Source organism: Balaenoptera ricei, chromosome 17 (assembly GCF_028023285.1).
Source record: "Balaenoptera ricei isolate mBalRic1 chromosome 17, mBalRic1.hap2, whole genome shotgun sequence".
Taxonomy (NCBI): Eukaryota; Metazoa; Chordata; class Mammalia; order Artiodactyla; family Balaenopteridae; genus Balaenoptera; species Balaenoptera ricei.
The window spans coordinates 20748564-20765219 of NC_082655.1; the positions used below are offsets into that span (position 1 = coordinate 20748564).

The 16656-nt window shown below is 40.6% G+C and overlaps 1 protein-coding gene across 3 annotated transcripts in view; it reads left to right on the plus strand.

Moving 5' to 3' along the window:
- SAMD12 (sterile alpha motif domain containing 12) overlaps positions 1 to 14324 on the plus strand; it is a 414693-nt gene extending 400369 nt beyond the window's left edge. For all 3 annotated transcript variants that reach the window (XM_059901802.1, XM_059901804.1, XM_059901805.1), the window contains one exon: positions 6166 to 14324. In XM_059901802.1, the coding sequence (XP_059757785.1) occupies positions 6166 to 6188 (23 nt within the window). In that variant the 3' untranslated portion in view covers positions 6189 to 14324. The remainder of the gene's footprint in view (positions 1 to 6165) is intronic.
- The last annotated feature ends 2332 nt before the right edge of the window (positions 14325 to 16656 follow it).

The following is a 16656-nucleotide window of genomic DNA, read 5'->3' on the forward strand; positions in this document are numbered from 1 at the left end:
GTGGTAAACATTTACGATGCCTTGCTGGCATCCAAGGGTAAGCTGTCAGCTGTTTCGAGAAAGAGAGAAGGCTTCATAAAGAATGTGATGCTTGAAGTAATCTTGAAAAACAGAGGAGTAGGTGTTCACTAGTGTTCCAGGATGTACAAAGAAGGCATCCTAGGCAGGAGGAAAGGTTGAGCAAAGCCTGCAAATAACCTAGTACATATGAGGAGCTAGAGGGAGTCTGGGATGGTGAAGCCCAGAGGATGGAACCCAAAAATTGTGCCATCTCAAAGATCACACTTTTCCCCCTTTAAAGGGCCAGAGCCATCTACCATTTACAACAAACCCATGGCCAACATAATACCTAACAGTGAACACCTGAAAGACTTCCTGCTAAATTCAGCAACAAGACAAGAATGCCCACTCTTGCCACTTCTATTTAACATAATGTTGGAAATCATAGGCACAGCAGTCAGACAAGAAAGAAAGAAAGAAGGAAGGAAGGAAGGAAGGAAGGGAAGAAGGGAGGAAGGAAAGAAGGAAAGAAAGAAAAGGTATCCAGATTGTAAGGGAAGAGATTAAACTCTCACTATTTGCAGATGACTTGATACTCTAAACAGAGAACCCTAAAGTCTCCACACAAAAACTATTAGAACTAATAAATGATTTCAGCAAGGTACTGGGATACTAGATTAATATACAAAAATGCTGCGTTTCTATACACTAATAATGAAATACTAGAGAAAGTAAAAACTAATCCCATTTAAAATCACATCAAAAAGAATAAAATACCTAGGAATAAACTTAACCAAGGAGGCAAAAGACCTATATGGTGAAAACTATAAAATATTGATGAAGGAAATTGTAGATGATACAAAGAAGTGGAAGATATCCATGCTCTTGGATTAGAAGAATTAATATTGTTAAAATGGCCATACTACCCAAAGCAATCTACAAATTTAATGCAAATTCTCTCAAAACACCCCATTTTTCACAGAACTAGAACAAATAATCCTAATATTTATATGGAGCCACAAAAGACCTAGATTTGCTAAAGCAATCCTGACAAAAAAGAACAAAGCTGGAGGTATAACCCTTTTAGGCTTCAGTATACAGGCTTACTGTACACTACAAAGCTACAGTAATCAAAGCAGCATGGCATTGACACAAAAACATAGATCATCAGAACAGAATAGAGAGCCCAGAAATAAACCCATGCACATACAGTCAATTAATCTTCAACAGAGGAGGCAAGAATATACAATGGAGAAAAGAGAGTCTCTTTAACAAGTGGTGCTGGGAAAGCTGGACAGCTACGTGTAAAAAAAATGAAATTAGAACATTCCCTCACACCATATACAAAAATAAACTCAAACTGAGTTAAAGACCTAAATGTAAGACATGACACCATAAAACTCCTAGAAGAGAACATAGGTGAGAGATTCTTTGACATAAATCGTAGCAATATTTTCTTAGATCAGTCTCCCAAGGCAAAAGAAATAAAAGCAGAAGTAAACAAATGGGAGCTTGTCAAACTTAAAAGCTTTTGCACAGCAAAGGAAACCATCAACAAAACCAAAAGACAATCTATGGAATGGCAGAAAATATTTGCAAATGATGCAACCAACAGGGGTTAATATCCAAAAAATACAAACAGCTCATACAACTCAATATCAAAAAAAGAAAACCCAATCACAAAATGGACAGAAGGGCTAAATAAACATTTCTCTAAGGAATTCATACAGATGGCCAACAGGCACATGAAAAGATGCTCAACATTGCTAATTATTAGAGAAATGCAAAACTACCATGAAGTATCACCTCACATTTGTCAGAATGGCTATCATCAAAAAGTCTATAAATACTAAATGCTGGAGAGGGTGTGGAGAAAAGGGAACCCTCTTACACTGTTGGTGGAAATGTAAATTGGTGCAGCCACTATGGAAAAGAACATGGAGGTTCCTTTAAAAAAAATTAAAAGAGGGCTACCATATGATCCAGCAATCCCACTCCTGGGCATATATCCAGAAAAAAAGAAAACTCTAATTCAAAAAGATACATGCACCCCAATGTTCATAGCAGCACTATTTATAATAGCCAAGACTTGGAAAGCAACCCAAGTGCCCATCAACAGACAGTTGGTTTAAGAAGATATGGTATATATGTACAATGTAATACTACTCAGCCAAAAAAAGAATGAAATATTGCTATTTGCAGCAACATGGATGGACCCAGAGAATATAATGTTTAGTGAAATAAGACAAAGACAAATACTATATGATATCACTTATATGTGAAATCTAAGAAATAATACAAGTGAACGTATATACAAAACAAACAGATTCACAGACGTAGGAAACAAATTTATGGTTACCGGAGGGGAGAGAAGTGGGGGGAAGGGACAAGTCAGGAATATGGAATTAACAGATACAAACTACTATACATAAAATAAGTAAGCAATGAGGATTTACTATATAGAACCAGGGTATTATACTCAATATTTTGTAGTAACCTATAATGGAATATAATCTGCAAAAAAAAAACTGAATCACTATGCTGTACACCTGAAATTAACACAATATTGTAAATCAACTATACCTCAATTTTAAAAACAAAACAAAACAAAACTATAAAGAGCCAGAGCCATCTAATACAAACTGCCATTTTACATTTTGACCTCATGTAGCTTTTACATACCTGAAGGCTTGATTCCTGTTACACATAACAAAAATCTCTAGCCAGGCGATAAAGGCAGAGCCATTACTATACATGTGACAGAAAGACAATGGTCCAAGCCTTATACTAGGCACATCCCTGCACATACAACCTGAGTAAACAGGGGCCTCTTGCTCCCACATAAAGCCCAACTCAACCTGGTGACACATTCAAAGGGAACATAAATAACTGCAAAAGCATCAAAGAGCAATGAATACTGATTCCGTGGAAAGACGGGTCAAGGTAGTATTATGCCATCCGCACTCTTCTCTTTGGCCATCCCTCTTCCAAAGGGCCCACACATGTGTCAGCCATCACCCCAAATCTCCTATGTCACTCTACAAACCCCCAGTTTGTCTCTCTGTGGCCTCTACTCCTGTGTGTATTCAAGTCTTGTAGGAGTATCTCTGTCCTTTCTAATATCTCCATCTTTCTAATATAAATTAATTTAGCCACCAGTTTTTTTTCCTGCCCACTAGGGCCCTTTGTTTTGCTGATGGGGCTTGTGGATAACCACAGAATCCTAGTTAGAAGATAGGAGAATGGGAAATACTCTGAATACTTGATATATTTGTCCCTGTCACTCCTATATGTCACTAGAATGGGACAGACCTAGGTCTGAGTACAGATTTGACCTTCACTAGCAGTGTGACCTTGGGCAAATAATACTCCTGGGCCTCAATTTCCTCATCCACAAAATGGGGATGTTCTACCTATCCCAAGAACCGTACTGGGGAGCCACAGGTGAAAGACCTTTAAGGTCTAATAGGCTCAGCTCATGTCCATGGCTATAAATCTTATTGTATGCTAAAGTTAGACACATCTGCTTTCTATCAGCCTTAGAGGCTCATGTGGAAGACATGGTTATTTGGAGAAATAGCAGCTGTGATTAACCTAGTTATCAACTCCTGACTCAGGATCCAAAGTAGAGTAATTAATTGGCATTTACTCTTTATTATCATTATTCACTTTTCAATTTTACTTTTTAAATTTAGGTTATTCTTTTTTTTTTTTTTTTTTAAAGAAGTTTTTTTTTTGTTTGTTTTTTAAAGCACTTTTTTTTTTTATAGCTACTTTATTTATTTATTTTATTTTATTTTTGGCTGTGTTGGGTCTTCGGTTCATGCGAGGGCTTTCTCTAGTTGAGGCAAGTGGGGGCCACTCTTCATCGCGGTGCGCGGGCCTTTCACTATCGCGGCCCCTCCCGTCGCGGGGCACAGGCTCCAGACGCGCAGGCTCAGTAGTTGTGGCTCACGGGCCCAGCTGCTCCGTGGCATGTGGGATCTTCCCAGACCAGGGCTCGAACCCGTGTCCCCTGCATTAGCAGGCAGATTCTCAACCACTGCGCCACCAGGGAAGCCCTAGGTTATTCTTAATAATTCTTTTCACACATTTTCCAGAGCTGATTTTAGCAAAAGTCTGGATAATAGAATACGGTATCAGATTCCTAGAAATCTGTTATTCCAGCTGTACTTCGCTCTTACAGGTTGGCTTGGATAAAAGATTTTTACTTGTGTCAGTTTCTAATCCCCTTTAATAATACTGGACTGTTATTTCTTAATGAAATTATAAATATTTATTTTCTTAGTAGTATTAGTGAATGAAAATAACTGTGGATGCTTTAGTTAGTCAATGCTTATGGGTCAAAGCTGCACCCTTGTGAAACTAACTTTTGTTGTTCTTGTGTAAAACATTATGACAACAATAATAAAAATCCTAAAGCCTTCACCTTTCCCTTACATTTCTTTTCTGTACATATGTGTAAGTTTTGTATTGTAGTATATCATAACTGTTCACCATGTTGCTACATAATCATCGTAATTATTACTTTAGTGGCCATGTAATCATCCATCTTGTTAATGCACCATAATTTACTTAACCTAAGTTTTCAACAGTAGGAAACTGGTTGTCTTCTAATTTTTCCACTATTATAAATAACCTCTGGGTTGCATATTTGTGCATATAGCTTCTTTCATTTTTTTAGAATATTTCTTTAGGATGCACTCCGAGAATGGGAACACTGAGTCAATGAATGTGAATTTTTAATCGTTTTTAAATAAATAGACATTATTTTTCCAGTTTACAATACTATCAGCAATATATTTTTAAAAAAAATTTTTTTTTTAATTAATTAGTTTATTTATTTTTGGCTGTCTTGGGTCTTCGTTTCTGTGTGCGGGCTTTCTCCAGTTGCGGCGAGCGGGGGCCACTCTTCACCGCGGTGCGCGGGCCTCTCACTGTCGCGGCCTCTCTTCTTGCAGAGCACAGGCTCCAGACGCGCAGGCTCAGTAGTTGTGGCACATGGGCTTAATTGCTCCGTGGCATGTGGGATCTTCCCAGACCAGGGCTCGAACCCGTGTCCCCTGCATTGGCAGGCAGATTCTTAACCACTGCGCCACCAGGGAAGCCCAATCAGCAATATACTAATATTCTACTTTCATTACAACCTTATCAGTAGTGTATATTATTGTATATTGAATGCACTTAAATAGTACCTTACTTTTGTTTCTGTATTGTCTCAAAAATAGTAAGTTTAATGAAACATTTGCTTATAAATTGTGCATTCTCTCATGTTTTAAAAAGCCAGTTTTAAAACCTAGGTAAGTTTTTTGTTTTGTTTTTTTTAACATCAAGAACTCTTGCTTTCTCTCCATTGCCCAGTAGTTTTGTGTATTAAATAAAGCTCATATTGATAATCTTTCTGAGCAAAATATTCAATTGTGCTCTTTTATTAACTAATTAATGAGGACCTGTGTATAAGGATCTGTAGGGAATACTGAGATAAAATAAAAGGAAATTAGAAAATAAAGTTGGAAAAATTAGACAAATATATCTGTACCAGCATTCCCAAGGTCAGAAGCAGGGTTGCCCTTCAAGTAGTTCAATCTGCTCAGATTTTAATGACTTTCTCTACCTAGTCACTGACCTGCTCAGCCAACCTGACTTTTCAACTAGCAAACTCAGGACCTCCACCCACACTGCTTCCAATATGTTTTTCTAGGTTTTATCCTGGGAAAGCTTCTTAATGAAGAATGAAACCCCCCCCCACTATACCCTCGCCCCAAAATGCTTCCACATCATTCCCAGTCTGATCTTGTTCCAGATCAAGTAAATGCACGAAACCCCATAATGTATGACATGGTTTCCCAAACCACAGCCCTGTCATAGGGCTGAATACCAGTTCCAGGGATCCAGTTTTCCCCTTCCTTTCGTGCAACTTCTCCTATCCCTGAGATGGATACCTTCCACGCTCTGCAAAAAAAAAAAAGAAAAAAAAAGGAAGGACGTTCCAAGAATACAAGCCACCATAAGTTCATCTTGAAGTTGAGTCACCGTTACCTCCAATAGCGCCTTCTCTTTGACCTAAGGATGTTAAGGTTTGTTTGAATCGGATTATTGCTACATACCAGTACATGGGAATATAGAGAAATAGCTCATCATGTTTTCTTCTTTTTCCTCTTGCAGCCTCAACCGAGGGTTCTCCATAAACGCGGTTAGCCTTCCAAGCTGCTGTCCTGCCAGTCGATATGAACATGGCCTGTTCCTCACAGAAAGACTAACTCATGGCACTGCCAGAAGATATCCTTGGAGCATTGACAGATTAACCAGATTAACTGAAAAACCACCCATTCAGTCAAGATTATGGGCTTTGGGAAATCTTAGTTTGCTGTGGATTTTTAAATGTGGTACATAATATACAGTGCCAACTTGCTTCAAGTGGTCATTGGCAGACCATTAGCTGGAAAACTGCTTCCGGTTTTCATCACTGTGCATAACTCAAGCTCCCTTTGGGGAGCTGACTGTGCCCTTCACTAGAAGTCCCGTTTTAGCATGGCAACTACTGGATTATTTTATTATGTGTGCAGACGGCATGATGCGTTAGAAAAAAAATTACGGCAGTTCTGCAATCTCAGTGGAAGTGTTCACAATATTATGCCCTGGTAGGAATGTAAACATGTCTCGATTGTGTTAGTTATGACATCTAAAGGTATTCTGTCCAGCTCTTAAGCACTTTACATGAGAACCCCCTATACCGAAACGAATCAGCACGTTCAGTACATGTGAGAAAACAAGTCTTTTTTTCTTTCTTATAAATCTTGTCCTATTTCTGGCTCAGACTGTCCAAGACGAGGCTCCACTCCTAGCATATACTCCGTCGTTTGTGGTAGATTGGTAAATATGGCCACAGTACTGTTAGACTTAACCTCTTGACACTTTACTGAACAACTGGATTTCTTACAGCAGCAAAGGGAGGTAAAGGTGGGCCTGGGGAATGGTGATCATTTAGCTCTAGTTTCCTCTTACCTGGGCACAACTTACCACGAGCACATACACACACTCAAACACAGGAGGCTTCTATTTGGCCAATGTATGTAATCTCTCATTCTATAGAAGAGTTCTTTCCAAAGAACCAAAATGGGGGTGTGGCCATATTTTAATCTTAGCCTAGGTGCATTGATGGTAAAGACAGCAGAGTGCAGTTTCCCAGGGTGTGGTCTGCCTTTAACACTTTGGAAACCTCTCTACGTCAAGTTCTGATCACAATTCTTTGAAGAGAAAAAACAGCAAGTGACCGCCTGCATGTCTAGAGGAGCAAGAGGTTCCAACCCCACACTAGGTTTCTTCCTCAGAAGAGAACCTCCTAGTCCTTTTTAATCCTTTCTGGGATTATACCCATGACTAATTTTTTTGTACTATGTTTCACAGCAAAGCACTGTCCTGGGAAACCAGTCAACCCAGTTATTGCTTGTCTTTAGAGAAATGTCCATATTGATTGACCCTACATCATGCTTTAGCATTTTTTTTGTCCTGAAAATGTAAAGTTGACTGAATCAAAAACTCAGCCAAGTATGTTCTGTGTGCCCACAGTCCCAGCCTGAGACCGGCAGACATCGGAGACTTTTCTTTCAATACATGTAACAACCCTGGGAGCCTGCCAGCACAAGCAAGCTTGGCAGTTCAGAGGGTCACCAGACACACACTCATTGTCTGTTCTCCCCACACCTTGCCTCCCCTGGGGGTATCAGGAAATGCACAGCCCATTAGAAAACTACCCCACCTGAGATTTGGAAACTTGACAGGGAAGGAAAGAGATCCAAATGTGATTCGGGTGAGTCACCCAGCAGGATGACTCACCACAAGCCTGCGGGCTGTAGTGCCAAAGAAGGGGGCTTCCAAGAGGGAACTCAGAGAAGCTCCAGTCGCCACCAAATCTGGCCCTCTGCTGGGTCAGCATAGGCACCATCAGGCCCCAAGCAGACCGTAATTCTTTACAAATCCAGAATTAGGAAGTCAAACCCTGGCTGCCAACACCCCTGGGCACCTCAGTCTCCACTGCCCATCTCCTGAGGTTCAATTCCAATTCCAGAGGCTCCCTCCAATCTTTTGTTTCTTCCCTTCTTTATTCAGCAAGTGTTTATTGAGCATCTGCTATGTGCCAAGCATTAAGCTGGGGTAACAACAGTGTACAAGGTAGTCTCTCCTTGCCCTTATGATATCTCCTCCTCCCAAACACTACCCCACCCCACCTTTTCCACAATGCAAACTGAATTCAGACAGCATTCATCCCCTGCCAGAGCAACGTGGGGAAATGGGCATGCACAGTTCCCTTGCCCGAGGAAGTGGACAGCGTCAGGCCATGTATTTGCGCCCGTCATGTACAGCCAACCCTCCCAGCACCCAGATTTAGCTGGTAGGAGCTCCCCAAAGCAACTTTCAGTTGCTTGATAGCCACCCTGGTCACCTATATTCCCATCTTTTATGCAGAAACAGCAATTCATCATCATGCTGGATTCTCTGAAGCCCCAATTCTATAACTAGTCCCAGGGACACAAAATCGGGCCTGATGAATTCGAAAGAACTACTACCAGGTGCTGAGATATTATCTGGGAATGAGTTGGTTTAGCCAGGGACATTCTGAGAACAACTGTTAACACCCTTGGAAAACTGGACATGCTTTGTGGTGCAGATAGATGCTCATTAAATGGTGGTGGTTCATCCTTACTGACTTTGGCTTTTGCAAAATATGTTACAAACCATTAAATAAGTAGAGTTTCCTAGCTTTTTTTTTTGAGTCAAAAGTGTGCTGGGCAATTATTTAAAGATGATGGGTAAAGATGGAGATAGGAAAGGGCAAAGACGGAGACAATGAAAGAGCCCCACTGAAGATGGCTTCTCTAAAAATGCCTTAATTCCTGGCACGTACCACATATTTGCATATGAACTACTGTTTTCCAAACTGTCGACCTCTGTTTGAAATCATCTGGAGGCATAGTTTTGGAAACGTGGTGGCATAAAATCTGAGCAGTCATGAGCTAAACCAACAAAATGGAGAAACAGTTTCCTTCACAGCCTTGGGATTCTTTGTTCTGTGTTGACCCACAGTGACCCATGGTTATTTCCTGCTGTGCTGAACCTTCTTGCCAAGATGTGTGTAGGACATTTTACTCCCAGAACCTCAGAGATGGCTGTGGTGAATTTTGTTTAGTAGGAAGCAGGAGATGGGGAGGTAAGGGATAAATGCTTTGATGTCTAAGGGCTGTAAACAGTTGATGCATTTATTTTTCCTTTTACTTGAACCTGTGCTGAATCTTTTTATTAAAAGGCTGGGCCCCTCACTTGCACAGGAAAGGCAGTCTTGGGAAGGAACAGAAACGAATAATTATTAGACTCTCTGGGTTGCCAAGGGGATAAGTTTGTTCCAGCTCCAGAAGTGAATTTAAATACTCAGAGCATCGGTGGTTCTGCTAGGGTAAAAATCAAATCACTTGAGTAGTTTTAAGACATACCTAGGGGGACAGAGACCCTATCAGCTTTCTTGTGGGTAATGGCGTCTTCAATTCCCTGCTCAGGCTCTGTGAGGTGTGTAACCGCAGCGTCGATTCCACCTCCCGATTACTGGGAAGTAACCCGGGTCCCCTCCAGGGTCACTTCTCAGTTGCCCAAAGGCTAATAGTCCTTCATTCTGAGGGAATTCTGCCTCATTTTTAAACTTCAAGGGGAAAAGGAATTATCAACCTGACGTGAGAATATAAACGGAGCATTAAAACCTCTAATGGATGTACCCCCTTGTTACTTGCAAATGCTTTCTCTGTCTGCAAATGTCACATAATTGATTTTGGATAGGAACAGTAAACGTCTCCCGGAAGAAAAGTTTTCAAGACCCCCTTAGCACTTTCGTTTCCTCAAAACTTCCTCTTCCAGTGCATCAGCAGCTTCATTCTTTGAGATATTTTCCTCTACGTTCTTTAGAGTAATTTTGTTACTTGACAACTAGACCTAAAGCTGCCGTCGTCTCTTTTTAAAAACCTCACCTTTGAAAATGACATCAGTTCCTTTCTGCCTTAAAGGCTGTTTTTATTCAGCTCTCCCACAACCCCTTCCGCTTTACTTACTTTCTTGCGTTGTTTTGTATTCTTTTTTCTTTTAATCTCTCTCTTCTTTTCACATAGTTCCTTGGGTGGGTTTCAAGTATTCTATAAAGAACTCAAACAGCGAAACATAGTGTGATCACCTTTTTTCCCCAGGACTGACTGAGAATTCCTTCTTAAGTTTGATCTTGGGGAAAGCCTGGTGCCCAGACAACGCTGGGACAGGGATTGTCATCTCCAGGGGGTGGCCGGTCAGTGCCGCTAATCAAAACAAGGGGCATGAGATCGTGAGGGAGGACAGCCCAGGAGATGCAGCTGCTCAGGGCACAGCTGGGGACTCGGTTTCAAAGACAAGTGGGTCCTGCCCCTTGGTCTCCTTAGATGTACATCTAATCCTGTAGCCAGAGAGCGATCTTATGAATTCTGCTCTGTCAGTGTGGATGATTCCTGGCTCCACAACACAGCTTCAAGGTCAGGGAGCTGCGTTTCCATTATTTTGCTCTGGTGACGTAACTCTAGTAAGGAGACAGGGAGCCTTCTTTTGAAGGCGAACCACCTGTGGGAAGCTTGAGGAAAACTTAGCCAAGTGCACAAGGAGGTTACACCAGCCCTCAATAAAAAGAACAAAATAGAGCCTTCCCTGGAGATTCTCATTTGGGAGGATGGCTAGGAGGATGGTATTCTGGTTTTCTTCTGCCTATCATCTTGGCCCTGCAGGGAAAATTCTGGGCAAGTGGGGCAAGCACTACGATCTAACATTTTTAGAGTGAAAATTGGCCCGTGACAAATATAGAGGAGAAGTGCCGTTGAGTATGGGGCTAGTTTTAGACCTCTTGTTCAGCAGCACTGACTGAGAAATTACTTCCACAGCACAGCAGAAAAGGGGTATAGAAGGCCTTGTAAATCTGAAGCTTCCGTTCCACGTAGGGCTGTCTTAAAACCTTGCAGAGCTCCAAGCATTCTTACTTCAGAGCCTCCTTCCGCAATTATATCAAGCACTCAAAGGCACCAACAACATACACCTCATAAAATTTCGAGGTAACCATGACTTGCATTGAATTGTAGGTGACTGGTTGACATTGTTACAGATACTTACACATTAATTCTGATTATACAATATCCTTTTCATATTTGGGAGCCAATGGTTCAGGGGTTTCATTGTTTCATTGCTTGTTTTGTTGTTGTTGTTTTCCAAACCTCAAACATTTACAGAAGCCTTAGAAAGGCTCTTAAACCCAGGCCTTTTTGCCTGAAGTGCAGTGATAGAAACAGCCCTCTGACATAAACAAGGAGACTGTTAAATTAAGCCAACGTAGGAGATACTAACACCTGAAATCTTTAAGGCACCGAAGACCCTGCTGGTTGCCTTCTGCATTGTTTATAGCCTTCTAAATTTCAATCATTTGGATCAAAGGAAATAAACAGGCTGCTTTCACGTGGCCCTGGCACATCAGCACACACACAGCTACTACACGTGGAATTCTAAGCTGGGTTGACGTGCCAAAGCACACAGACCTGTTTCGTGTGGTCATATCTATTCACCACCACCGACCCCCATTTTCTCTGAAAATGTACTCAAATGCTTTACTCCAAGAAAATTCTAAAATGAGACTCTTATTATTTAGATCATTACTTCTCTCAGGGTGGGGTAACTGATTTTGTGACATAACCTTGAAGAAAAATCACTGGCCATTAAATGCCTTGATGTTCCATTCCACGAGCTGACATTGGTCTTCTCCCATCTCCCCAGAGGTCAGCCTGGCCTCCCTCTCAAATAGCACAAACGTCATAAAGACACCTTCTGAAGCTCTGAATAGACTCCCTATTCAAGCATAATTCCAAAAATGTGATTTGAATTGAGTACCACCTTGGTCCTTGATGATATGATTCCCTACATCAATTCTAATTCTTTATATGTATTTTCAGTATTTTTTTTTAGCACAATCAACCGCATTTATGTGTTTGCATTGGGAGCTACCCGCTAACTCTGTTGCAGCTTTTGACAATGCCTATACCTAGTTCCCATTTGATGCATTTGAGAGGAGACCAAAAATGTTTCCCTGCATACCAGCTGCAGAGGTTTTGAAGTACGTAACCAGGTTCACTTTCACATCAAAAGGCCCCTGTTTATAGGTGGAAAATTTAAAGAGAAATTGGGGGGCAGGGGGAGTATTCATATTTGAACACTGGAACCTTTGTCATTTTCATTATAATTCCACTCTCACCTCACATCACCCTTCTCTTTCTAGAAGCAGTAGCCTCTTCAGTGAGTGTTGACCCCCACTTGGGGTAGTCAGGATTCCACTTGCTTAAATTCAGTCAAAGGAAATTGGAAGCCTCTCTGGGGCTCTGAATGATTCCTCCACCACTACATTTCCTTCACCAGTAGAAAAATGCTATCCTTACAAGGCCATGTTTGAGGAGACCTCTGTTTAGCTGGTGAAAGTTCACATTACAGAGAGCTGAATAATGCCAGGTTCTTGACTTTGCCCTGTAAGTCTCAGTTGTGATTGGCACGGAAACAACTAGTCTGCTGAAAAGCCAAGCCAGCACAAATGTTTTGAAATGGATTCCACTAAAACTCCTGTGTCACTACATCCAACTTGCTGTAGGTCCAGTTAATCCAACTATTTAATATCATTAGGCACCAAATTAAATAGTTGTACACAAAATTTTAGAAAAGGTCAATATCGTAACACAATTGCATATTAGCAGTCAAAAGTACTTGAGAAAAGAAAATATTGATCTGTTGTGGTTTCTGTACTTGAGTTATTCTTAGGGCTCTGTGGAGACTGGCACTGCTCTGATAAAGGGGAAGATGTTTTGAATTCAAGAATACTTGAACTCAAGAGAAATTGCCCATCTCTCTGGCCTCTGCTCATCCGTTTGGGATGCTACCTGTTCCATCTTAGCAGACAGGGTTGTTTGGAGGCCAAAACGAGCTAAGCGGAGAAGCTGTCCTGTACCACCAATATCTGCGTATTCATCATGGTGAGCAGGGATGTGGGCTTTTATCAGTGAGTCCTTCCCCTTATTTTATGCCTTTCCCTATAGCTATTATTACTGAGAGTCCATGCTGGTATTTTAAAAAGTAAAATGATAAAGTATCAATCAACCTTTTTTGGGGGGTACAAAATTACTTTATTTGAAGGAATGATGCTAAGGAAGGAACTTAAGTAGATGTTTTTGTACAACTTATAGAAAAGGTGAAGGTAACCCAAACACTTCATATGTACACACAATACCTGGGGGCTGGTCTGAAGAGCCCATGATTAGGGTGTCCATTTATCTCCACCTTCCAAAGGTTTAGAGCACTGTGACCAAGCTGATAGAGAGAGGTTTGGGCTGGGCTTAGTGCAGGTGAAGATTGCCAATCCCCGGGTTGAAGAAGACCAATGAAGTTGACAAATTGAGGGTCACAGAAAGCAGAGAGCCACATTGAACTTCCTTTATGAGCTTCTGTACATTGGTCTTTGTGCTAGAAAGAGGAAGAAAAATCACACAGTGTGAATTGAATATAAAACCAGTGCTCTTGATTGCATACGAGGGGAAAAAATCTGACCAAGAAAGAAAAGGGTTCACTGTTTTACAAACACTAACAAACATGGCTATAAAAGCACATTTCATAACACAAAAGCCTATGTAGAGGGTAGACATTTTTATAGCTTCCTTAAGTGAGTAGTTAAACCAGCAGTCTGAATTCTCTTAGTCCCCTAACAGTGGTTAATTAAATAAGTATTTTCCTTATTCATTGCCCACAACTGTGGTTTTTTTCTCTATGCACCCCAGAAAAATTCCCAAGACTTAAGGAGGACACAAGCTGGTTATGTAGTAAAATAAGAGTGCCTTTTCTGTTGGATGTCCATTTTAGTTCCCTGTTTTCCCAGGGCATACAATGTTTAGAAACTTTTTTCTCTAAACATAAGAATTATTGTACACCACTATTTTGAACTACCAATTTCCATATCTTAAGCAGCTATCAACTTGCCAATTCCCTTTGTGTCTCCTTTACATTTTCTTTTAATGTTTCCTTGCGTTTTGGGTTGTGCTCAAAAAGACTTTTGGGGGAGGGGCATGATTCTTTTTAAATTGATAGAAATGAAACTGTACAGATTTTTGCCCCCTTGTATCTGTGAGCATGATCTCTATCAGTCTTGAAAATCTGCTTTATCATTTTGTATATTTGACTATTTTGTATTCAGCATTACTTGATTCCTTACATGCATGGCAATGTATTAAAATGTGGGATTTCTATTACCGTGTAAAAGTGTTTTGATTCTGATTTTCAACATATATCCTTGGGAAAAAATTACATTAAACTTTTCTATTCAGCTCATCAGCTTGTCAGAAGAAAAAAGAAAGTTAACAGCATTTCACTTTCCCTGTGTTAGCTAATGATGCAATTCATGGTGGAAAATTGTCCTCAATTATGCTGTGTTTCCTGGAGAAATAATATATGTGGAATGAATTGGTGGCCTCTCTCCAGCTCCCAGCACACAGAATTCCCCCAACACCGAGCCCCACCAGCGTGATGGCTATTACCGTTGAACGCTTTAGCGTTGAGCACAGCTAGGCAAAAGACGCAGTTCTCTCCCTCCATAGAATTGCTAACACCCTGGAAAGAGATGGGACAACAGATCTTGGCCCACCAATCTGCTCTCACCCCGAGAGAGCGTTAAGTGCTTATCACAGCATGATTGATGGAATTTCCCATCACCTCCATCTCCATCTCTCAGGTGATGACCAAGTGTCAGCTGTCTGTATTTTATCAATTGGGATGCTTTCAAGTAACACCTGCCCAAGGGATTCAGGATTAGAGAGCCGCTCTCTAGTTCAGCAAACATCTGGGTATACTCCACTCTACACCACGTATTTGAAACACACCAACATTTTTTTCTCAAATTAAAAAAAAAAAAATCCACTGAGTAATATGCACCAAATATAAACAGTAGACCATTTTTTCTGCTCTAAACTACCATTTTCACCCTTCCCTGTCTCAAGGAGACATCGTAATGAGTACTTAACAACCACTGTGACTTTGCTGAATATGATGAATTGCCTCAACTGGTAATAGAGAAATGCTTCCTTCCCAGAGAGGAAAAGGCACGTGTAAATTGCATGAAAAAGAAGGGAAACACCCACCGCCCTTCTTTATTACATGTTTACAGTGAATCTAGTTTTGGGGGATTTGGGGGTTTTTTTTTCCCCCAGAAAATGTTTCCAAAAGCAAAACCTGTGAGAACCTTTTAGTTTAGTTTACTGACTCACTGTATAAACCTTCTAAATCTGTCTACACACCCTGTAACTCTAAATGTACAATTTTCTCCCACTTTCTATTCATACAAGTTAAGAACATGGAAAACAGGGCAAGTTTCTTTGTCAGTGAACGTCTTTAGAAGATGTAAAACTAGAGCCCTACAAACCCCACATTCTCTTTGTATTGACTTTTCTTGGATCATTTCTGGCTATTTTTTCTTTTTTTGTCTCTTTCTCATCATTTCCTTCCTTTTCCTCTGTCATTTCTCTGCCTTTAACTTAGCACTCCCTTTCTGTGTGCTTCTCTTTATCTTTCTCTACCTTACCTTCCTCTGCCTCTATCTCATCTCCTCCTCTCTCCCTTTTCTCATTTGTCTCTCTCTTTTAACCCATTTTACCCTTCTCCTTTCTTTTCCCTACTCTGTAGGGTAGGACACTCATCTTATTTGTATTTGTATCATCATCTCTTGGTACATAATAGTTGCTCAACAAATGTTAGGTGAACCAAATTAAACTTGGTGCCTTGTTCTTCCCACCTTATTCCCCTTCTTCCTACTGAGCCTAGCAACTGCCACGAACTCTTTGTTAAGCAAATGAACTCATTGTAATAAAGACTAAAGCCAGATGTGTTTTCAGAGGTGGGTGAAAGCTCTCGGTAGCAGGTTACCTAGGCAGCTTTAGGTAACCCAAGCCAGAAGTAGGTACAGAGAAAGCTTTCTTGCCATCTCAGTGCTTTGGGAACTAATACTTGCCTGGGTAAACGTGGTGGCCATATTTGGATCAAGGATAGTGATGTCATGAGAAGTTTACCATCAAAAGTATGTGTTGATCTAAGATGATTCAGAACTGTATAAAATCCCTCCATGGGACCTAGTAAATGTACTCTGCAGTGCTAGATCTTTTGTTCCAAAGAAAGCTGTCCACCGTTGAGGTTTCTTATGGTGATTATGAAATCATTAGGATTGTTAATACTTTCTCTTTCACATAAATCTATTTTTATGGCATATAGATATATGTACACTGTAAAATAGCTTTCCATTACCTTTCATGATTTTGTACGTATATGGATAAAATCAACTAAAAGAATAAGATTTAATAAGGACAACCACGTTCTTCTGTTTTTGTAAGCAACTGGGGAGATATAAAGTGGGAGTGGATAATTAGAACTGTGTACAGTTGTTTCACAAGTGAAGATGTCCCCCGTCTCATGAGAAATGGAAAACTTGATAGGTTCCTGTTTTTCTCTCATGTCTCTGTCCTTTTGTTAGTGTAACCCTAATATGATTAGGTCTCCCATTGCCCAATCTCTAGAGGGAAGTCCAAGAGGGGA